The sequence below is a fragment of the Platichthys flesus genome, chromosome 4, assembly GCF_949316205.1.
Source record: "Platichthys flesus chromosome 4, fPlaFle2.1, whole genome shotgun sequence".
Classification (NCBI taxonomy): Eukaryota; Metazoa; Chordata; class Actinopteri; order Pleuronectiformes; family Pleuronectidae; genus Platichthys; species Platichthys flesus.
The window spans coordinates 28,275,230-28,299,539 of record NC_084948.1 but is presented as its reverse complement, the minus strand read 5'-3'; the positions used below and the strand labels follow the sequence as shown (position 1 = coordinate 28,299,539).

General features: G+C 47.2%; 1 protein-coding gene across 3 annotated transcripts; it reads right to left on the bottom strand.

Moving 5' to 3' along the window:
* ece2b (endothelin converting enzyme 2b) lies at positions 1-23,194 on the bottom strand. 3 transcript variants are annotated; one of them, XM_062385898.1, is made up of 19 exons: positions 22,978-23,194; positions 17,252-17,338; positions 16,632-16,767; positions 16,048-16,263; positions 15,405-15,529; positions 15,173-15,319; positions 14,814-14,879; positions 11,595-11,783; positions 7,851-7,993; positions 7,146-7,260; positions 6,868-6,978; positions 6,657-6,755; positions 5,550-5,627; positions 5,347-5,450; positions 4,864-4,974; positions 4,460-4,527; positions 4,104-4,294; positions 3,928-4,023; positions 1-3,398 (listed from the first exon to the last, which is right to left on the bottom strand). In XM_062385898.1, the coding sequence occupies exons 1-19, from the start codon at positions 23,008-23,010 to the stop codon at positions 3,222-3,224; spliced, it is 2,292 nt and encodes a 763-aa protein (XP_062241882.1). In that variant the 5' UTR covers positions 23,011-23,194; the 3' UTR covers positions 1-3,221. The 3 variants fall into 3 exon arrangements, with proteins under 3 accessions (XP_062241882.1, XP_062241883.1, XP_062241881.1); XM_062385899.1 differs by lacking the exon at positions 16,632-16,767 and having other exon boundaries at positions 16,039-16,263; positions 22,978-22,995; XM_062385897.1 differs by lacking the exon at positions 22,978-23,194 and having other exon boundaries at positions 16,039-16,263; positions 17,252-17,368.
* Positions 23,195-24,310: the final 1,116 nt, after the last annotated feature.

The following is a 24,310-nucleotide window of genomic DNA, read 5'->3' as shown; positions in this document are numbered from 1 at the left end:
TGTATGTGTACAGATCTTTTATTTTGAAAGGCAGCAGACTACAGATATTTACATTATAAAGGGCAGAAGAGGACAGAACTCTTATTTTGAAAAGAAGCAGACTACAAATCTTATTTTTTGAAGGGGAGTTGACGGCAGAGCTTTTATTTTGATGGGCAGAAGACCACAAATCTTTTATTTTGAAGGATGCAGAGGACAGAAGTTGAATTTTTAATGTAAGCAGTCAACATATCTTGTATTTTAAAGGATAGTAGACAACAGATCTTTTATTTTGAAGAAAGATCTAATATTTTGAAGAGCAGCAGATGACAGATTTCTTACTTTGAAGGGGGTGCAAATTAAATAACTTCTAACTTGGAGGGCAGCGGACGAAAGATCATTTATTTTGAAGGGCATCAGAAGGCAGATCTCTTATTTTGAAGAGCAGTAGACGATTTGAAGGACAGCGGTTGATAGAACCTTTATTTTGTAGGGCAGTAGACTTCAAATCTTTTATTTTGAAAGGCAGCAGATGACAAAACCTTTCTTTAAATGGCAGCAGACGAAATATATTTTATTTTGAAGGGCAGCAGACAACAGATACAAGCAGATGTTGTGAATCACTTCTCTTGTTTCGCATGTTTCTAAAGCGTCCGTAATCATCTGTGAAACATCTGCCTCCGACAAGAGCTGCTCTCTGATTGGACAAGCAGAGCGATGCCGTCTCCCAAAGGACAGAGGTGGAGACGAAGAGTTTAATCTACATCAGATCTACAGTCGACTACTATACACATACATTACTATACAACTTTGACCCCTGAAGCACACACACACACACACCCACACACATTCAAACATATTACATGAAACTGTGTCAGGACCTTGACCTTTGACCTTGGTCCAATAACCAGAGTAGATTCTGCTGTGTGTCTGCGTTGTTCTGCAATTCCACTGACAAACACCACCAAATAGACAGATCTCAGGTCTGTTGTTGTTACGTTTCTGGGACGTTTCATGTCGGGTTTGATGATGTCGTCCACACAGAGAGAAACTCAACATGTGACCTCTGACCTCACAACATAAAACACACACACACATCTTTGGCAGGAAGCAGCTTCATCTTCTAGTAAACAAAAAACAAATCACACACACACCCCTCCATATCTGAATAATCAGTTTGTGTCAGTGGGAGAAATTCAGGTGAACAGGCTAATAGCTCCACCTGCTGTCCCAGTCAGGTACCTGCAGTGAACAACGACACTAAAGGATCCTGGCTCCCGAAGGCTCAGGGACTTTAAACTGATGTTCCACTTTTCTTTCAGTGAATAATCGTTTTTTACAGGTTCTGCTGTTTCCTGTTGTGGTTCTGATCACGTGACAGATGTGGCACATGACTTGTCTGTTCAAAAAAAAAAAAATTCAGATAAAGAAATAAAACAAATCAATTTTACTTCCAGCCTCCAACGTAAGATAAAATGAAGTTCCACTGTTTTGGTGAATCAGGTGTGACTCAGGTCGACCTGAACGCCTCACAGTCGCTCTGACATCACACGGTCAAACGCTGAGGTTACACTGAAAAATGATCCTGACTTGATTTGACCTTCATGGCCACAGGTCACATCAGCTGCAGAGGTCCCCTCATTTTTTAAGGCGTTTTCTTACATTTTTAAGGCAACTTTCCAAATTCACGTCTCGGTGTAAAATTGTAAGGCTGTTTCCTGTTCCTCACTGTTGTTGGCACAAACACAATAATTGCTGGTTACCATGACAACACTAGCATATAAGACAGTCAGACATCACCTACACTGAGATTCTAAAATACTGCAACTTTTTAATGATCTCATTGGAATTAAAGGCAAAAATAAATATGAGATTTGATTTTAACGACGATTAACACGGAATATATACATTTTCAAACCTCAAACCTTTAATCAACAGATTCAGCTGATCCAGCTGTAAATTTAGACTACCTGTATAAAGTGTACAGTAAAATGTTATTATATTTCAACCCTATAATATATAAAGAAAACACAATGTGTATTGAAAAAGCTGAAACATTTTAATTTGAAGCTGAAAGGTTTTCATAAGCCAAACTAATATTCTGAAGATGTTTGGTAAATGATTGGTGATTTTTAGTGTTGAGTACTTTTCGATGTCGTCAGATGATTGTGTGAGTAACAGACACGTTCAGACTGAGACATGTCTCCTTAACGTCCACACAACACATCAGCGTCTGTAGCTCAACATGCTAATGCGCATGTTTACGTGTTTTCAGGTTGTGACCTCCGCTGCTAAACCAGTGACGTGTTAACGACCTTCAGCTCGTGCTCACGATGTAAAGTCGTCTGTGTTTGACATTCAGTTATTTCGGTTGTAAGTACACTGTTGCTTTGCAACATAAACATGGATGCTAACATTTACATTTTAAGAATTCTGTTTTATATCATCACATGGCGTCCGGCTGAGAGGCTGACATGTCTTCTTTACTCCTGTTTCACTTTGACTGTTTCACGGGGCTGGATCACACCTGGATCACTCCTGGACCACTCCTGGACCACTCCTGTGTCACATCTGGATCACACCTGTCTCACACCTGGATCACTCCTGGACCACTCCTGGACCACTCCTGTGTCACATCTGGATCACACCTGTCTCACACCTCGATCACACCTGGATCACACCTGGATCACTCCTGTGTCACACCTGGATCACACCTGGATCACTCCTGGATCACACCTGGATCACTCCTGGACCACTCCTGGACCACTCCTGTGTCACATCTGGATCACACCTGGATCAACCTGGATCATGTTTCTGTTACTCTCACATGAGGTTTGAATTTTTACACCTTAAAGTTTCAAATCAAGTTTCTGACTGAGACACGAGTTTGTGGATCGATGAGTTGTGATGTAACAGTGATGTCATCAGAGAGCGACAGAGAGAATCACAAAGACCTTTCATACGACAACACACTCAAACACACAAACCAAAGCCCATTAATAATAATAATAATAATGGTGATGAAGCAGAAACCTTGTCGACCTTCATCTTCATCATCTTCATCAGTCCTCCTTGTCTCTTCATGTGAAGTCCACTGAGTCGTTTATCTTCCAGACAGGAAGGCCGTCTGATCGTCTAATAAACAGTTTTCTAATATTTGTATGAAACTGAAGTTAACACCTGGAACGCTCCTAATGATCTAAAGATCAACTCAGGTACCCCCCCCCCCCCCTTCAGTCTGTCTACCAGACCTCACAGCGCGTCCCGGGGTTCATGGGCGTCCCGGTGGGACAGCTGAAGTGGTGGCTGAAGTCCGGGGAGTTGGCGAGCGTCCCGATGACTCTGTATCTGGGGGGGCTGTGGGTGTCAGTCACCAGGCCCTCGTGAGCGCTCTCTGGTGTCCGAACCGAGCACCACACCTGAAAAATACAACAGAGACTTAGAACTGTGAGTTTCACTTTGGAGAGGAGCAGCACATGTGTTAATGTTGGGCTCCTAGGAGTATATAGGACTAGATCAGTTTAATAACCTAAAAAAGGGATTGTTCACATAACACGCCTCCATATCTGCTTCTGTGATGTCACCAAGTGTCCACAAGCTCAGACATTCAAATTCGAAACAACATCATCTACACGGTGTTTGCATGTCCCATGGTCCCTGAACGCACCTTGTCAGAAGATACAAGCAAACATTTAGACTGAAGACTTGGTGTAAATTACCTTGTTTCAGTTTTGTAAATAAGAACATACATTATCACAAATGTGCAAAAAGTTGATTGCTGGCTATTTGATTGATATCGTGATATATAAATCGATATCGACTGATCGCCCTAAGTCTAAAGTTACATTTGATCAGGTTCATGACAGAATCAGGTGATGATATGAGTCAGTGTGAGTTTGATTTTCATGAACAGATCCCTGCAGGACGCCTCATTCTATTTTCTTTTACCTGAGCAAATCCCACAAAGAAGAGCTGGTCATTGGTCAGGTTGACGGCAGGAAGTCTTTTTTCTTCTCCGTTTCTCAGGACCCACGACTGATAGGCCTGGAAAACACAAATATAGAAAACATGAAGTGACGCTGTGTTTCACAGCTCAGGGGATCTGACGGCTTGTTGTTACGAACATGGTACGCAGCCTTCAGGCCTCCGTTGTCAGCGATGTTTTCTCCCAGCGTCTGTTTTCCATTGACGTGTTCTCCGTTGACGGTGTAGCGACTGTACTGATCCACCATGCACTCCGTCCTCTGACGAAACGCCTCCACAGACGAGTTCTGCCACCACGGCCTCAAGTTTCCTTCTTTATTGTACTCGCGACCTGAAGCAAAGATGGACGAGGAAACATCTTAACGAAACTAAGAAGATGTCACAGTCACATCGAATTCTGTCATTCTGATCCTGATCCCAGGATCCACATCGACACGTCTTCAGTCTGTCCGGACTGAATGATGGGAAGTAGACTGGAGCAAAGATCAAGACTCACCCTGATCATCGAAGGCGTGAGTGAGCTCGTGACCCATCACTACCCCGATTCCTCCAAAGTTCAGTGCCCTGAAAACACAACGTTTATAAATGAAGAGGTTTCTGTCAAGACCTGAAGAGTAGACTAACCCTAACCCCCCAGTGGTAAGGCGATAATGTGTAATTTAATTGTTCAGTGAATTATCCCTTTAAATGAGTCTGAAACATAGAGCTCACACGTAGAGTTTGTGACGGTGGCCCACGGTTCATCCTCTGGAGATAAGCAACCTTCCTCACAATCTGATGTTAATGTGTCTGTGTGTGTTTGTATGATGAAACCCATCAGTCATCTTCTCAAATCAGGAACATATGTGATCACTTGTATAAAAGGTGAAATACAGACGGGTAGATATTGAGCTGACAGACTTAGGGTGGTCGTGGGCGTAGAAAGGAGCTTGGAGGATCCCAGCAGGGAAGACGATGCCGTTCTTAGTGGACATGTAGTAGGCATTCACTGTGGGAGGAGTCATACTCCACCTGTGGGAGGAAACGAGAGGAGGAGCTAATTTAAAGTTCATTAAACGGAACAGAGGTCGTCTTTCCCGAGGATATCATTTAATCTCAGTCAGTAAATGACGACTCGCTCAGACTCTTCAGTTCAGCTTGAACCTGAACATCAGTGTGAACGGTTCCTCAGAGCAGAAGAGGAGTTCTGGATCTGGATCAAACTGAACCTGGTTCTGTTGGTTTGCAGTGAAAACACTTTGTTGGACAGTTTGGACTTTTGGACCAATCACAGGAAGCAGACACAGAATTAAACAACAGAAGAAGTAAATGAAGAGGAAGTTTGGAGTCGATTTGTGAATGCGACCTCTGATTATTGGATTAGTGTATTTGTGTCCCTCTTACTGGTCTTTGTTGGGAGTCTTCCTCAGCTGGTCGGCCATCACTCGAGCTGAGAAGTTGTTGAAGTTCAACATGTTCTGGAAGAAGCTGTCGTCTGACACCTCGTACTGAAACACAGCAGAGCTGTTATAAGACATTTGTGCAGAAGAGCACCACCTCCTGTCTGCAGGTGAATATTACACCAGTTAAAACCAGTTCGAACTCACCCCATCATAAACGTCATCCAGCTCTTTTGGGTCCAAGATAAACTCTGGGAATCCGATCATATCGTAGATCGCATCTGCCTGACGAGGGAGCAAGAGACACAGTTGTAACAAGACTGGTCTTTATCTATAATCCACCTGTCCTCTACCTGTCCTCTACCTGTCCTCTACCTGTCCTCTACCTGTCCTCTACCTGTCCTCTACCTGTCCTCTACCTGTCCTCTTCCTGTCCTCTACCTGTCCTCTACCTGTCCTCTATCTGTCCTCTACCTGTCCTCTACCTGTCCTCTACCTGTCCTCTACCTGTCCTCTACCTGTCCTCCTCCTGTCCTCTACCTGTCCTCTACCTGTCCTCTATCTGTCCTCTACCTGTCTTCTATCTGTCCTCTACCTGTCCTCTACCTGTCCTCTATCTGTCCTCTACCTGTCCTCTACCTGTCCTCTACCTGTCCTCTATCTGTCCTCTACCTGTCCTCTACCTGTTCTCTACCTGTCCTCTACCTGTCCTCTATCTGTCCTCTACCTGTCCTCTACCTGTCCTCTACCTGTCCTCTATCTGTCCTCTATCTGTCCTCTACCTGTCCTCCTCCTGTCCTCTACCTGTCCTCTACCTGTCCTCTACCTATCCTCTTCCTGTCTTCTACCTGTCCTCTATCTGTCCTCTATCTGTCCTCTATCTGTCCTCTACCTGTCCTCTATCTGTCCTCTACCTGTCCTCTAACTGTCCTCTATCTGTCCTCTATCTGTCCTCTACCTGTCCTCCTCCTGTCCTCTACCTGTCCTCTACCTGTCCTCTACCTATCCTCTTCCTGTCTTCTACCTGTCCTCTATCTGTCCTCTATCTGTCCTCTATCTGTCCTCTACCTGTCCTCTACCTGTCCTCTACCTGTCCTCTACCTATCCTCTTCCTGTCTTCTACCTGTCCTCTATCTGTCCTCTACCTGTCCTCTACCTGTCCTCTACCTGTCCTCTTCCTGTCCTCTACCTGTCCTCTATCTGTCCTCTACCTGTCCTCTTCCTGTCCTCTATCTGTCCTCTACCTGTCCTCTACCTGTCCTCTACCTGTCCTCTACCTGTCCTCTTCCTGTTCTCTTCCTATTCTGCATGTACCTTTTCCTTTGCAGCTTGTCTGGTCTGGTCGTCCATCCAGATGAGTCGGTCCAGAGCGTCCTTGAACGCTGATCGTATCTCGTTGATCATCTCCTCAGCCTGAGACAGACAGATTGAGAGACAGACAGATGAACACACCTGTGTCAGGTCCCTGTGGACTAGCCAGTGGACAGTCATTACTTCTGCAGGTGTAAAGCCGCCATTGACTCACGATCTCTTTGCTGTGTTTGTCGAACGTCGCCTTAACAAAGAGCGCTCCCAATGCGAAGCCCAGATTGTCGTCAGTATACGCAATACATGTCTGCCAGCGGGGGGTGCAGGACTACAGCAAACAGGTCACAACCAGTTACAACCAGTTACAGTCAGTTAGAACCAGTTAGAACCAGCTTAAATCAGATACAGCAGCTTGAACCAGTTAGAACCTGTTCCAGACGATTTCATTTAAGAACAGCTTCCTCAGCAGCACCACCAGGGGGCAGTAGTATCTACCTTCTTGGTTCCATAGAGACTCTCCAGCAGTTTGTCCTGAGCGTTCTCGAAGCGCTGATCCAGACTGGCCACGCTCTTCTGAACCAGCGTCCACATCATGTAATTATTCAACACGCTGAAGGGAAAGACATTTAGCCTGTTAGCATGCTAACCTTGCTGATTCACAGCTGATGTTGATGGGAGATTCTTTAGCTCTGCAAGTGCTAAATAAATATTGAACGAATAAAAAGTGACCTGATGGTGGCGCTAGGTGGACCATGTACAAACAACAGCATCGAGCTAGCTTGTTTTACATATATGGAGTTGCTTATAGTGCGAACCACAGACTGTAAAACAAGATGGACGACATGAACCTCCCAAAGTGAAACCAGCTGTATCTGGTTTTATTGCCCCCGTTGGTCGGCTCCAGTAATGGTCATAAACCCCTCCTCCTCCCTGTTAGCAGTTGGGACATGGACAAAACTAAAGAATAAAAGTAGATGTTAAATAAATGTCTGTCAAAGATGGAGGTCATCTAAAACGAGGTCATCGCCACAAGATGGCAGTGTTTGTATCTGAGATATTTCAGCTTCATTTCTGGAGGAGGTGGAGACGAGTCGTCGTCTTTATTTACAGTCGATGGTTGGGAGCTGATGCAGGTTTGTAAATATATACAATAAAAAAAATATATAATGAGTTTGTATTTGTACGTTGTCGGACTCGGACCTGCGGTCTGTCTTGTTGATGAGCTCGGACACATGCTGGACAAACTCTCTGGTGTTCAGGACCACCGGCTCAGTGTCGTTCAGCTCCAGAGGGGACAGAGCGGAGGACAGGAAGTCCAACCAGTCCACCGCCGGCGCCAGGACCTGAGAGACAACAGGACAACACGGAGTCAGTCTCATCTAAATACCCATCAGCCTCGGCTGCTGCGGCTGTGGAGAAAGAACCAATCAGCTTACAGTTCAGAGAGCAGACCCTGAATCAGTTAGTGAATGATCCAGAACCAGTGGGACAAATCAGATATTTGAAGCTCTGTGATTGGATGTGAAATGCATCATTGGAGTGACTAAACCATGTGACTCAGTCCATCTCTGACTGCACCACCCGGGTGGGACACGCTGAGATGAAAAACAAACCTCTGACAGCTGCTTCAACAAAAAAGACATGTCCATAAGGTCCAATTAGTAACTATGGCAACAGGAGCTTTCATTCCTGAGACACAGACAAACCGGTTCACGATTGGTTAAGGACTGGTTCAGGACTGGTTAAGGACTGGTTCACGATTGGTTAAGGACTGGTTCAGGACTGGTTAAGGACTGGTTCAGGACTGGTTAAGGACTGGTTCACGATTGGTTAAGGACTGGTTCAGGACTGGTTAAGGACTGGTTAAGGACTGGTTCAGGACTGGTTAAGGACTGGTTAAGGACTGGTCAAGGACTGGTTAAGGACTGGTTAAGGACTGGTTAAGGACTGGTCAAGGACTGGTTCAGGACTGGTTCAGGACTGGTTAAGGACTGGTTCAGGACTGGTTAAGGACTGGTCAAGGACTGGTTCAGGACTGGTTAAGGACTGGTTAAGGACTGGTTCAGGACTGGTTCACGCTCAACCTGGTTCATCCGGAGTGGAAACAAAGAGACAACTTTATTCATAAACATCGTCCTGACACGTGAGGGTCATCTCCAGCAGAGTAAAATAAATCACTGGTGGTTGAGTCTTTACATAACTGTATTAAATGGTACATGTTCAAAACACAAATATTAATTAACTTATAATATGATATAGTGTCTTGCATTAAAAAGGTTATTCGGTATCAGCATCAAAATGGTGTTTGCTATGAATAACTCAGGTAAAAAGAAAAAAGAAGAGATGAAAATAGAAATAAAAACAAACGTGACTCAACCAAATATTTCCTAATTCCAACAGAATCAACAGACTCCGTGTTCAGCTAGGGGGCGCTGTGAGCAGCCGACCCAGTTCTTTGTTTTGTTTAGTCGCTCTACTGTGAAACAAGACAAGAGAAGAAGAAGCTGAGGACGTGTGTCACTTCCTGTTATCTAACAGACTGCACATAGCAACCGCTCATAGCAACAGTTACCATGGTGACACCAGAAGCATCTGCAGCCCGAAGGACAGAGACGAAGAGACAGAGAGACAAAGAGACAGAGACACAGACAGACACAAGATGGACAGAGACAGAGGGACAGAGAGACAAAGAGACAGAGAGACAGAGACACAAAGAGACGGAGAGACAAAGAGACAGAGAGACAAAGAGACAGAGACACAGAGAGACAGAGAGACAGAGACACAGACAGACACAAGATGGACAGAGACAGAGGGACAGAGAGACAAAGAGACAGAGAGACAGAGACACAAAGAGACGGAGAGAAAAAGAGACAGAGAGACAAAGAGACAGAGAGACAGAGACACAAAGAGACGGAGAGAAAAAGAGACAGAGAGACAAAGAGACAGAGAGACAAAGAGACAGAGACACAGACAGACACAAGATGTTGATGGGAGATTCTTTAGCTCTGCAAGTGCTAAATAAATATTGAACGAATAAAAAGTGACCTGATGGTGGCGCTAGGTGGACCATGTACAAACAACAGCATCGAGCTAGCTTGTTTTACATATATGGAGTTGCTTATAGTGCGAACCACAGACTGTAAAACAAGATGGACGACATGAACCTCCCAAAGTGAAACCAGCTGTATCTGGTTTTATTGCCCCCTGTTGGTCGGCTCCAGTAATGGTCATAAACCCCTCCTCCTCCCTGTTAGCAGTTGGGACATGGACAAAACTAAAGAATAAAAGTAGATGTTAAATAAATGTCTGTCAAAGATGGAGGTCATCTAAAACGAGGTCATCGCCACAAGATGGCAGTGTTTGTATCTGAGATATTTCAGCTTCATTTCTGGAGGAGGTGGAGACGAGTCGTCGTCTTTATTTACAGTCGATGGTTGGGAGCTGATGCAGGTTTGTAAATATATACAATAAAAAAAAATATATAATGAGTTTGTATTTGTACATCTTGTGTCTGTCTGTGTCTCTGTCTCTTTGTCTCTCTGTCTCTTTGTCTCTCTGTCTCTTTTTCTCTCCGTCTCTTTGTGTCTCTGTCTCTCTGTCTCTTTGTCTCTCTGTCTCTTTTTCTCTCCGTCTCTTTGTGTCTCTGTCTCTCTGTCTCTTTGTCTCTCTGTCCCTCTGTCTCTGTCCATCTTGTGTCTGTCTGTGTCTCTGTCTCTCCATTACCATGGTGACACCAGAAGCATCTGCAGCCCGAAGGACAGAGACGAAGAGACAGAGAGACAAAGAGACAGAGAGACAAAGAGACAGAGAGACAGAGAGACAGAGAGACAAAGAGACAGAGAGACAAAGAGACAGAGAGACAGAGACACAAAGAGACGGAGAGACAGAGAGACAAAGAGACAGAGAGACGGACAGACAAAGAGACAGAGAGACAGAGAGACGGAGACACAGACAGACACAAGATGGACAGAGACAGAGGGACAGAGAGACAAAGAGACAGAGAGACAGAGACACAAAGAGACAGAGAGACGAAGAGACAGAGGGACAAAGAGACAAAGAGACGGACAGACAAAGAGTCAAAGAGACGGAGAGACAAAGAGACAAAGAGACGGCGAGACGAAGAGACAGAGAGACAAAGAGACGGACAGACAAAGAGACAAAGTGACAGAGAGACAGAGAGACGGAGACACAGACAGACACAAGATGGACAGAGACAGAGGGACAGAGAGACAAAGAGACAGAGAGACGAAGAGACAGAGAGACAAAGAGACAAAGAGACGGACAGACAAAGAGTCAAACAGACGGAGAGACAAAGAGACAAAGAGACAGAGAGACGAAGAGACAGAGAGACAAAGAGACAAAGAAACGGACAGACAAAGAGAAAAAGAGACAGAGAGACAAAGTGACAGAGAGACAGAGAGACGGAGACACAGACAGACACAAGATGGACAGAGACAGAGGGACAGAGAGACAAAGAGACAGAGAGACAGAGAGACGAAGAGATAGAGAGACAAAGAGACAAAGAGACGGACAGACAAAGAGTCAAAGAGACGGAGAGACAAAGAGACGGAGAGACGAAGAGACGGAGAGACAAAGAGACAGAGAGACGGAGACACAGACAGACACAAGATGGACAGAGACAGAGGGACAGAGAGACAAAGAGACAGAGAGACAGAGAGACAAAGAGACGGAGAGACAAAGAGACAGAGAGACAAAGCGACAGAGAGACAAAGAGACAGAGAGACGGAGACACAGACAGACACAAGATGGACAGAGACAGAGGGACAGAGAGACAAAGAGACAGAGAGACAAAGAGACAGAGAGACAAAGAGACAGAGAGACAAAGAGACACAGAGCAACAGGGACAGATAGAGACAGAGAGACAGACAGACACAAGATGGACAGAGACAGAGAGACAGAGACAAAAGGACAGACAGACCTCACCTGTAGTTCCGCAATGGTCACCTTGTGGTACATCTTCTCGTCGTCTCGTTTCTGGTCCTGTGGGACGGTGATGTTGGCGAGCGCCGTCTCAAAGTCCAGAATCTGCTGCATCTGAATGTGGGTGGAGCTCCTCTCCCCACCCAGCAGTATCCCCAGCTCCACCATGTACTCCAGGTACGCCACCAGCACCTGGCAGCAGCAGGGGGCGCCAGAGCAAAGTCACAATTAAACACTACAACTTACATTAGTGGTTACCTACCCGTCGATCGGTCAGTGTCTGCGTCACGCCGCGGATCAGCTGTGTGTCTGTGGTCTGTGTGTCGGTGGTCTGTGTGTTGGTGGTCTGTGTGTCGGTTGTCGGTGGTCTGTGTGTCGGTGGTTTGTGTGTCAGTTGTCTGTCGGTTGTCCGTGGTCTGTGTGTCGGTTGTCTGTGTGTTGGTGGTCTCTGTGTTCGTGGTCTGTTTGTCAGTTGTCTGTGTGTTGGTGGTCTCAGTGTCAGTTGACTGTGTGTCGGTTGTCCGTGGTCTGTGTGTCGGTTGTCTGTGTGTTGGTGGTCCCTGTGTTCGTGGTCTGTTTGTCAGTTTTCTGTGTGTCGGTTGTCTGTGTGTTGGTGGTCTCAGTGTCAGTTGTCTGTGTGTCATTTGTCGGTGGTCTGTGTGTCTGTGGTCTGTGTGTCGGTGGTCTGTGTGTCGATGGTCTTTGGTCTGTGTGTCGGTTGTCTGTGTGTTGGTGGTCTGTGTGTCAGTTGTCTGTGTGTCGGTTGTCGGTGGTCTCTGTGTTCGTGGTCTGTTTGTCGGTGGTCTGTGTGGCGGTTGTCTGTGTGGCGGTTGTCTGTGGTCTGTGTGTCGGTGGTCTGTGGTCTGTGTGTCGGTTGTCTGTGTGGCGGTTGTCTGTGTGGCGGTTGTCTGTGGTCTGTGTGTCTGTGGTCTGTGTGTCGGTTGTCTGTGTGTCGGTTGTCTGTGTGGCGGTTGCCTACCCGTTGATCGGTCAGTGTCTGCGTCACGCCGCAGATCAGCTGTGTGTCTGTGGTCTGTGTGTCGGTGGTCTGTGTGTTGGTGGTCTGTGTGTCGGTTGTCGGTGGTCTGTGTGTCGGTGGTTTGTGTGTCAGTTGTCTGTCGGTTGTCCGTGGTCTGTGTGTCGGTTGTCTGTGTGTTGGTGGTCTCTGTGTTCGTGGTCTGTTTGTCAGTTGTCTGTGTGTTGGTGGTCTCAGTGTCAGTTGACTGTGTGTCGGTTGTCCGTGGTCTGTGTGTCGGTTGTCTGTGTGTTGGTGGTCCCTGTGTCCGTGGTCTGTTTGTCAGTTTTCTGTGTGTCGGTTGTCTGTGTGTTGGTGGTCTCAGTGTCAGTTGTCTGTGTGTCATTTGTCGGTGGTCTGTGTGTCTGTGGTCTGTGTGTCGGTGGTCTGTGTGTCGGTGGTCTGTGTGTCGGTGGTCTGTGTGTCGGTGGTCTTTGGTCTGTGTGTCGGTTGTCTGTGTGTCGGTTGTCTGTGTGTTGGTGGTCTGTGTGTCAGTTGTCTGTGTGTCGGTTGTCGGTGGTCTCTGTGTTCGTGGTCTGTTTGTCGGTGGTCTGTGTGGCGGTTGTCTGTGTGGCGGTTGTCTGTGGTCTGTGTGTCGGTGGTCTGTGGTCTGTGTGTCGGTGGTCTGTGTGTCGGTTGTCTGTGTGGCGGTTGTCTGTGTGGCGGTTGTCTGTGGTCTGTGTGTCTGTGGTCTGTGTGTCGGTTGTCTGTGTGGCGGTTGTCTGTGTGGCGGTTGCCTACCCGTCGATCGGTCAGTGTCTGCGTCACGCCGCAGATCAGCTGTGTGTCTGTGGTCTGTGTGTCGGTGGTCTGTGTGTTGGTGGTCTGTGTGTCGGTTGTCGGTGGTCTGTGTGTCGGTGGTTTGTGTGTCAGTTGTCTGTCTGTCGGTTGTCCGTGGTCTGTGTGTCGGTTGTCTGTGTGTTGGTGGTCTCTGTGTTCGTGGTCTGTTTGTCAGTTGTCTGTGTGTTGGTGGTCTCAGTGTCAGTTGTCTGTGTGTGTCGGTTGTCCGTGGTCTGTGTGTCGGTTGTCTGTGTGTTGGTGGTCTCTGTGTTCGTGGTCTGTTTGTCAGTTTTCTGTGTGTCGGTTGTCTGTGTGTTGGTGGTCTCCGTGTCAGTTGTCTGTGTGTCATTTGTCGGTGGTCCGTGTGTCGGTGGTCTGTGTGTCGGTGGTCTTTGGTCTGTGTGTCGGTTGTCTGTGTGTCGGTTGTCTGTGTGTTGGTGGTCTGTGTGTCAGTTGTCTGTGTGTCGGTTGTCAGTGGTCTGTGTGTCTGTGTGTCGGTGTCGGTGTGTCGGTTGTCTGTGTGTCGGTGGTCTGTGTGGCGGTTGTCTGTGTGGCGGTTGTCTGTGTGGCGGTTGTCTGTGTGGCGGTTGTCTGTGGTCTGTGTGTCGGTGGTCTGTGGTCTGTGTGTCGGTTGTCAGTGTGTCGGTTGTCTGTGTGGCGGTTGTCTGTGTGTCGGTTGTCTGTGGTCTGTGTGTCGGTGGTCTGTGGTCTGTGTGGCGGTGGTCTGTGTGTCAGTTGTCTGTGTGCCGGTGGTCTGTGGTCTGTGTGTCGGTTGTCTGTGTGTTGGTGGTCTCTGAGTTCGTGGTCTGTTTGTCGGTGGTCTGTGTGTCGGTTGTCTGTGTGGCGGTTGTCTGTGGTCTGTGTGTCGGTGGTCTGTGGTCTGTGTGTCGGTGGTCTGTGTGTCGGTTGTCTGTGTGGCGGTTGTCTGTGTGGCGGTTGTCTGTGGTCTGTGTGTCGGTGGTCTGTGGCCTGTGTGTCGGTGGTCTGTGTGTCGGTTGTCTGTGTGTCGGTTGTCTGTGTGTCGGTGGTCTGTGGTCTGTGTGTCGGTGGTCTGTGTGTCGGTTGTCTGTGTGTCGGTTGTTTGTGCTGCAGCAGCAGCTCCTCTGCAGAACATGTGGTTGAACTGAAGCTAAATATTGTGCACTGAACAGATGCTGTAGATATGATTGATAGTAATGTGAATATTGTGCATTTAATAGATAAAGTTGAACAACCGCCTTTCTTTGTGTATATTTATACTCGTACATTCAGCCTTTACAGAAATTTCAATAAATAATAAATGTGACTCTCCTAAGTGGGTTTGTTAGAAGATGGCAGATCTCAGCTTTCGTTTGGAATTAAAAAGTGATGTCGGGCTCAGAGGCTGGTGATCCCTGACTTATATGATCTGAGTGGAACATCTAAATAAACACCTTAAGAATTCTTACCTTCTCATTGGCCGTCTTGTTGAGGTAATAGTCCCTGGATGGAAGGGAAAGCCCTGATTGGTCGACCTGCGGAGGAGGTCAACAGCTGATCTTTAGTCTGTGGTGACGCTGCGTCAGCTTCACAAACATTTAATTAACGTGTGGTCCATGTCACATCTGCTAACATGGAGGAGGAGGAGTAACTGAGCCTGCTCTGACGGTCCAGTTCATCTGTTACAGTTCTAAGATTTGACTTGGAGTCACCTGGTTCTGCTACAGAGTCGGGGTCGGGGGTCGAGGGTCGGGGGGTCGGGGGGCCGGGGGGCCGGGGGCCGGGTCAGGGGGCGGGGCGGGGGGAGGGGCGTCAGGGCGTGGCTTACTTGGATGACGTTGCTGTTGGAGTTCTTGGGATCGGCTCCGACTCCAACGCTGAAGAAAGGCAGAGCTCTGTATGGACCAGAAACCACCTTCAGGACCTCCATGAAGTTCTCCTTCTCCCAGGGACCCGTCATGTTCCAGCCCCCGATCTGAGGAGACAGTTCCCACATGATGATGTCACTGGTCCTGTGAACCCCATCTCGTTAGTCCTAGATCTGAAGAGGGATCAGTTACCTTGGCGATGAGGTCGATGAGAGGCTGAGCTCCCAGGTCCTCGATCCTCACGGTGTTGAGACAAGACAAGTAGTAGGACTGAGTCTTCCTCTCCGCCTCGCTGCTGCTGTTAAACGTCCCGTTCTCTGAGGACACAACCATCACATGTCAGGACAGGTGGAGGACAGGCAGACGACAGGCGGAGGAAAGGCAGAGGACAGGCAGAGGACAGGCGGAGGATAGAAAGGGGGGAGAGGTAAAGGACTGGTGAAGGACAGGTAGTGGACAGGTGGAGGACAGGCAGAAGAAAGGCAGAGGAAAGGTGAAGCACAGGCAGAGGACAGGCGGAGGACAGGTGGAGGACAGGTGGAGGACAGGTGGAGGACAGGCAGACGACAGGTGGAGGACAGGCAGAAGAAAGGCAGAGGAAAGGTGAAGCACAGGCAGAGGACAGGCGGAGGACAGGTCGAGGACAGGCTGACGACAGGTGGAGGACAGGCAGAGGATAGACAGAGGAAAGGTGAAGCACAGGCAGAGGACAGGCGGAGGACAGGCTGACGACAGGTGGAGGACAGGTGGAGTACAGGCAGAAGAAAGGCAGAGGACAGGCGGAGGACAGACAGAGGACAAGTTTCCCCCGTCAGGCCCCACCCACCTGTCTTACCCAGCAGGTGCTTGAGCAGCGCCTGGTTCTGCTCCGTGATGCTGTTGAAGGTCGACCAGCGCGAGCGTCCGTCCGGCAGCGGGTTCTTCCTCATCCAACCTCCACAGGAGAACTGGTAGAAGTCCTGACAGGGGTCCACAGCGCGGTCCATCGCCTCCACGATCTGACTGGCCACTGTGACACACACCTCCGACAGGCAGAGGCCACGCCCACTGTCTGCACAGCATCATGGGAGAGACAGATGGACACATCACACACTGAGGGCTCACCGGCCACTTCCTCTTGTCACTGCAGCAGAAGTAGCTCATGAGTTTGTTTGTAATATTATATAGATTTCACTTTTCTATTCAAGAGAAAGAAGGAGAGAGGAGGCAGAGGGGGAAGGGGAATAAAATGAAAAGAGACAAAGACAAGGAAGGGATGGGCTGAGGGGGAGGAAAGGAGGAGGCTGACAAGGAAGTAGAGAGGCGGAGAAGGTTAAACTGTGGAAGGAAGGGAAGGCAAGAAATGTAGGGAGGAGGAGAGGAGGAGAGGAGGAGGTGTAGAGGAGGAGAGAAGGAGGTGTAGAGGAGGAGAAGTGATACCTGAGCTGAGTCCGAGGCCGAGCAGCAGCAAACATACAATCAGAGCAAGAAGAGCAGCCAATAAGAGCAGAGAGAGAAGAAGCTCCAGCTGTGTCCTCCTGCTGAGGACGTCCACGCCTGTCTTCCTGAAACCCACCTGAGAGACAGACAGATGAGGGGAGAGAGAGAGACAGAGCCTGAATGAAGAGCTGGACAAGGACACCAGCTGAAGCTGAGCGTTAACAGAGTATTTTTGAGTGTGAGTGCAGGGTTTAGAGTGACAGCTTTATGAACCTCACATGAAATCAATAAGATGAAAGACAGTCCAGGTCCTGTACCTGTACCTGGACCTGTACCTGTACCTGTACCTGGACCTGGACCTGGACCTGGACCTGTACCTGTACCTGTACCGGGACCGGGACCTGGACCTGGACCTGGACCTGGACCTGGACCTGGACCTGGACCTGTACCTGTACCTGGACCTGGACCTGGACCTGGACCTGGACCTGGACCGGGACCGGGACCTGGACCAGGACCTGGACCAGGACCTGGACCTGGCTCAGGTCTCTGCAAGTTTTTGTCTTTAGTCTGAACAGTGTAACTCTGGGACACACACACAGTGGTCTGCTGTGTTCACTGACCTCCACTCTGTCAGGAGACGAGGCCGCCTCAGCTGGAGTGTCCGACACATCGTCCTCGTCAAATGTAGCTCGCTTATAGCTGGACATCTGCAGGAGAGACATATGGACACAGACAGACAGACAGACAGACATGAAGAGAGTCTGTCACTAAGATCCACACTAACACAGATGAATGAATCATGAGGATCATCCATCTTTCATTCTCTGAACCGAGAGTATAACAATCACCCGTAATATTTTCACCATCCAAGTCGACACAGCACAATATGAGACTGTGACACGATGATATTTTCTCTGTTTGATTTAAACTGTGTCCAGACACATTGGTTTAATTGATAGTATCAAGGAGAAGTTCTGTCTGTGCAGTAAATTTGATTTACGACACTTCCCACAATCCTCGGGTGTAATAGCGACGTCTCTGATTGGCTGAGCTCACTATTGCCATGAAAATATTAACAAGCGTGAAAATCATATCCGTTACAATCGGATTTACACATAGTTCCTCTTATGGAATAATATGAAATTACATTATAAAGATAGAAATTAAAGTCCAGCGGCACAAATGTGCAAAAAGACATTTTCATAAAAAAAGAATAGAAAAACAGTGCTACACTTATTTAACATTGTGATTCCTATCAAAGGAGAAAAAGAAGCAGCGTGGGATCATGGGAGTTGTTCTCTTCACAACCATTAAAATCTACCAGCAGCTCAGACACGAGTAATGATCACAGAGGAAGTCGTGAAGTAAACTTTTATTCCTGTGACCAAACAAATGTATTTCATGAAAAACCGACTGAGTGATTTCCCTTCGTGCACGAGAGGAGCAAAGCTCTGAGAAACTGAAGTCAATAAAAGGTTGTGTTACCTTGACTACATAGTGGATCGATGTGTTAACACTGTGAATGAGTTTGTCTGAATCAGTCTCAGCGTGAGCAGATATTTAACTGGGATCAAATGAATCTCCACTTCCTGTGTTTACACTGGCCTCCTCTCTCTCTGCAGGTCAGGGTCTCTCGCCCAGTGTGTGGTGGAGATATAAACAGAGCAGCTCCACCCTGCAGAGAAACTCTCTCTCTCTCTCTCTCTCTTTCTCTCTCTCTCTCTCTGCAGCAGCATCGTTTCACCAGGACAACGCCGCCTTCGCTGCTTTTAGTTGCCGTGGAGACCCCGGCGGTGCAGCTGAAGCTGATATCGTCATGACGATCTGTCCACCAGTTTATGGACTTTAAAGATTTTCCCTCAGTTCGGTTTGGGTCAGTTACTCTCCTCCATGTTAGCAGATGTGACATGAACCAAACAAAAACTTCAAAGTTGACGTTAAATCAACTTTTGTCAAAGATGTTTCTGTCGTTTCAGGTCGTTCTTCTCTCTCTGATGTTCAAGTGTTTCAGGTCCAGTCCACAATGGAGACTTGGACTCCTGTGGTGATGGAGGCTGCAGAAGCTTTAGTGACAACGCCTCCTAAGGTGATTGTACAACCAGGGACAATATGAGCAAGACAAAGCAGACGATTGGGGTATAAGCTCTGAAAATCCATCTAAAGCTTTTAGAGTTAAAACAACAGTTATAATGTGTCTTGATTTTCACAGCAAATATTATGTTAGAGCAGCGGGACTGCTTGGCATGTCATGTTGGGGTTGTCCTTCGGGATGTCTACCCTCATCAAATGCTGCTAGAGACTTTGATTATTGATGATGTTCTCCTATACGTGGCATCTGTTGACTTCTGTCCGTCCTGGGAGACGGGTCCTCACATGTGTCTCTCTGAGGTTTCTATGTATTTGTACCTGTTAAAGGTTTTTAGTAGTTTGTCCTGACTCTTGCTGAGGGTTAAAAGGGAAGTAAGATCACTTTCAAACCAAAGAGCCTCCACGTGTCCATCACTGTGAAACACCTCATGTCCACGTGTCCTGTGTGTTCATGTGTGGACAAAACTAAAAGTCATACAATCCATTTATTAAAACTGAAAATTATTAAGAAATTAATAAATTATAGTTAATTGTACAAATTTCCCAACATGCAACTCTCATCGAACAAGTTGAGTTGCAAGACAGGAAATAGTATTTGTGTAGAATAAACTTATGATGATAAGTAGTGAGTTACACTGCAGGAAGATCACAACTGAACAGACAGCAAAGCAAGAGGTAGAGCTCAGGAGAGAGTCTGAGAGTAAAGGGTTTGATTCCTGAGTGTCACTCTGTGGACAGGACTGGGTTCTGTCCCTGTCCCTCTTCACAGTGAAGGTTAGTGTGTGAACCAGGTCTGAGATCAGTCTCAGTGACAGGAGGGTGGACTGGTCTTCCTGTCCGTCCTCTGAGTCTCTGTCCAGCAGGAAACTGGAGGTTTCCAACTGTTTCCTTCCTCAACACCCTGGAACCTGTCTGTCCCCCCGCCTGTCTCCCTGCCCTCCCTCCCTCGGCCTCAGCCACTCTCTCTCTCTCTGTTCTCTTTAATTGATGACGCACACAGACAGGGAGAGAGGGGCGAGTGGGGTTGCTAGGAGATGAGAGAGTGTGTTATATCTCTCTGTAGAGGGTGATGTCACTGATTGTGTGTGTGTGTGTGTGTGTGTGTGTGTGTGAAATTAGATAATGTGTGTGAATCATCTCCATTCAGCTCTAATGGAGTTCACTGCAGCTTATATAACATCTGTCTTTTGTCCCCTCACAGCCTCCGTACATTAAACACGGAGCTAAGACACAAACACACAGTAAATCAGCTGTTTCTCCTCAACAACACAACCTGTGTAGCTCTGCACAGAGTCTGTGAGCAGAGGGAAACAAAAGAAAAACACATTTCTGTCTCTCCAGTGAAATGGGCAATCAAAGAGAAAGGTTCTGATCACTCTGATGAAAACTGTGTGGACATGAAACAGTGAAGACACAAAAGGGGACAACTAGAGAAAGGACACACTAAACGGAAGTCTTTGTCGTCATTGACCTTCTCCCTTTGTAGCTCTCTGGGGATTTGTCTTGATCGGTCCGGGTCTCATTCGCTAACATGGAGTAGGTTTATGACCTGTACTGCAGTCAGCCACCAGGGGGCGATCAACACTCTTTGGCTTCACTTTTGAGGAGCCATCATGTCGTCGATCTTCATTTACAGTCTGTGTTCTCCTGAGGAGCTGAGGCCCGGCTGGCTGAAGGCTAACAGTGGAGATAAGTTCTGTTCCGTTGGTTCTACGGGACGACGGCATCGAACCGCCGCTCTCACATCACTGGAAACACCAGAGTGCTCCTCCAACAAACATCAATGTGTCATAGGCTGAGCCGTGGTATCAAGGTCCCGTCCACACACACTCCGAACCAATCAGGAGTCAGTGTCAGCTGTCAATCACCATGTCTGTTTTTATATCATCAATAACTGATTCAAACCAAACTGATCAGAAACTTGATCAAACATCAGAGAGAAGAACTGAAACCACAGAAACATCGTGAAACATTTAGTTAACGTCCACTTTGACGCTTGGTTTGAGAGCCGTCATGTCATCCATTTATATGAGTCTGTGTGTCTGTGTGTGTGTTTGTGTGTCTGTGTGTGTGCGTCTGCAGCGTCACTGAGCACGTGCAGACACTCATGTCGCCTCATATCAACCTTTGTGTTTAACGTCCAACACACACGAGAGGAGACGAGCCAACATCAACACACATGTTGTGAAGGCTCCTCACACACAGAGACAACCACAGCAGAACAAACACAGGAGAACCTGCAGCAGAACCAGAGCAACAACACATACATCTCAATGCACTGAAGACCTGACGTTACTGACAGGAAGTGTCCCTGACAGGAAGTGTCACTGACAGGAAGTGTCACTGACAGGAAGTGTCGCTGACAGGAAGTGTCACTGACAGGAAGTGTCGCTGACAGGAAGTGTTACTGACAGGAATTGTCACTGACAGGAAGTGTCCCTGACAGGAAGTGTTACTGACAGGAAGTGTGACTGACAGGAAGTGTTGCTGACAGGAAGTGTTACTGACAGGAATTGTTACTGACAGGAAGTGTCACTGACAGGAAGTGTTACTGACAGGAAGTGTCACTGACAGGAAGTATTAATGACAGGAAGTGTTACTGACAGGAAGTGTCACTGATAGGAAGTGTTACTGACAGGAAGTGTCACTAACAGGAAGTGTCACTGTCAGGAAGTGTTACTGTCAGGAAGTGTAACTGACAGGAAGTGTTACTGACAGGAAGTGTAACTGACAGGAAGTGTTACTGACAGGAAGTGTCACTGACAGGAAGTGTTACTGACAGGAAGTGTTACTAACAGGAAGTGTTACTGACAGGAATTGTAGCTGACAGGAAGTGTTACTGACAGGAAGTGTAAATGAAAGGAAGTGCTACTGACAGGAAGTGTCACTGACAGGAGATGTTAGCAACGCTTTGTCTTCACGCTGATAGTCGAGTCATGTGACTGATGAGAACCAATCAGGAAGAGAACGTCATGGTTTACTAAAGTCTCAGTTTCTGTTCAGACTCAAGCGGGGGTCGTTTGTTTTGTTGTCCAGATGGAAACTGGGCGTCTTAAGACAGGAAGTCACAGAGCAGCAGACAGGAAACATTGAACCTGCCCAACCCAACACACACACTGTGCCAGCTCACTGGGAACACTGGGTTCAATAAAACCATGAAGTGAAACAATCGATTAACTGATCAATTCCATGAAATGATGATGACAGTGAAACAGGAGCAGCTGAGGGTTTTCTGTCCCATCCACTCGTCTCCTCAGGCTCAGTGGAAAGTGGATCAGCCTGTCGGGTCACATTTGTGTGTTCATCTGTCACATCTGTGATTTCCTCAAACATGTTGAGCTGAAGGTTGTGAAACTGGTTTTGTTAAGTTTACATTGATTTGAAGGTAAGTGGAAACTGAATTGATCATAGAGTGGAAATCCAGGGTTGTTGCATTAAAGGGACAGTTTGTGCTTTCCAGGTGATGAAGAGTGAGGGATGAAGCCCCGCCTCTCCACTCATCTGATTAGAATAGAGTGATTGTTCAGAGGAATTAAATAATTTAGCATTCATGATTTAAACTGTTAAAACAAAGAGAAAACATTCTCTTAAGAGTTCAAGCTGTAGTTGAGGTTGTTCGGGCATCTCGTCAGGAACCTTCAGGTGGAGGTTTCAACCAGTAGCAGCTGGACAGCGTGAGGGGGGAGGGACGTCACCTCCACCACCAAGATGGTGGATGGATGGAAAAGGTTTGACTTGTTGTCGGTGAGTTTCTGTTCGTTTGATCGGTAATTTAATCAATTTATTTAAAACCAGAGCTGGTTTCACAGGAGAAGGAATCTGACAGAATGAGGATCTGGGATCAGTGGTTTATAAAGATCATGACAAACCAGCTTGATGATGAGACACAATGAGTTATCGATCAATCAATTCATGAACATGTGTGTTAATGTTTGTGTTGTTGTGTTTGTTTCAGTGACGTTAAACTGCTCATAGTGACGTCGGCAAGAGGTGAAAGCTCATTATTTCAGATCTGAAAAGAAAACAACACACACACACACACACACACAAACACACACACACACACATTCATACACACACGAAAACACACCCACGAAAACACAAACACATACACAACACAATATTTGACAGATGATCAGACCGGTCAGACAACGTGCGTGTATCCGTGACGCACGAGAGCGACTGTGAGGCGTCCCGGGTTATATATGCGTTATATATTTGTGTGTGTGTGTGTATGTGTGTATGTGTGTGTACTCACAGTGTTCCGGAGGTCCTGCAGCGCTACACTCATCCTGGAGCTGCGTCTCTGAAAACAGAGCGCTACCGACGGCTCTGCCTGCCCATCCTCCCCGGTGCTGTCTGTCCGTCCGTCTGTTCTTCTTCTCTGTCTCTCTCAATCTCTCTCTCTCTCTCTCTCTCTCTCTCTCTCTCGCTGTCTCCCTCTCTCTCTCTCTCTCTCTCTCTCTCTCTCTCTCTCTCTCCCTCTCGCTGTCTCTCTCTCTCTCTCTCAATCTCCCCCTATCTCGCTCTCTCTCTCTCTCTCAGACCCCGCCCAACAATCCAACCAGCCTTTCCTATCACAAACAAACACACCCCGAGACACAGAAATGCTGACGTCACCATCACGGTCCTACGTCATCTATCTTTCTATCTCTCTATTTCTCTCTCTCTCTCTCTCTCTCTCTCTCTCTCGGTCTAAGTCTGGAAGATTCACCACAAATTATTGAAGTATCAGCTGATCACACACACACACACACACACACACACACAGCCACACACACACACACACACACGCACACACACACACAGCCACACACACACACACACACACACACACACACACACACACCTCACTGGCCCCTCACTGAACTATTTCAGCCTCATTCTACTTGATTGGTTGAAATGAAATGAGTTGTGATACGCTAGCGCCCCCTGCTGAGCACAGACACACATCACACTCTGACACCAGCTGAATGATATTTTATGTTTGACTGTTGTTACCTCACTGTTTCTGATTTGCTTCTGATATTTACTTTAAATAATTTTCTCTATTTTGTGAATAACCCACACATAATGTTTTTTATTCTATCTTTTCATAATTTGTTTATCTCCTTCTGTATAAATAACGGCGAACTACAAAAGAGTAGTGGAAGTAGTTGAATTATGGACATGAATGAAAACTATATTTCCTTTAAATTGGGCGGCTGTGGCTGAGGGGTGGAGTGGTCGTCCTCCAACCTGAAGGTCGGTAGTTCGATCCCCAGTCTGACCCATCTGCATGCCGAAGTGTCCTTGGGCAAGATGCTGAATCCCGCATGCCCGCGAATAGATGCACTGTATGAATTTGTGTGTGAATCTAAAACTGTCCTAAAAAAGAGCTTTGAGAAAAGAGATTTATAAAACCCAAACCATTTAACTGCAGCATGTCCCCGAGAGATGGTCCAGACCCGCCGTGCGAGCTGGTGCCTCTCGGAGCGGCGCTAGAACATAAACCTTTTCTTTATGAAGTTACAGATTCATAACGTGAGTCCGCGTCTCTACAGCAACTCCACTTTCATCCACTTTCCTCCTTGTGACGACATCAGGGTCCT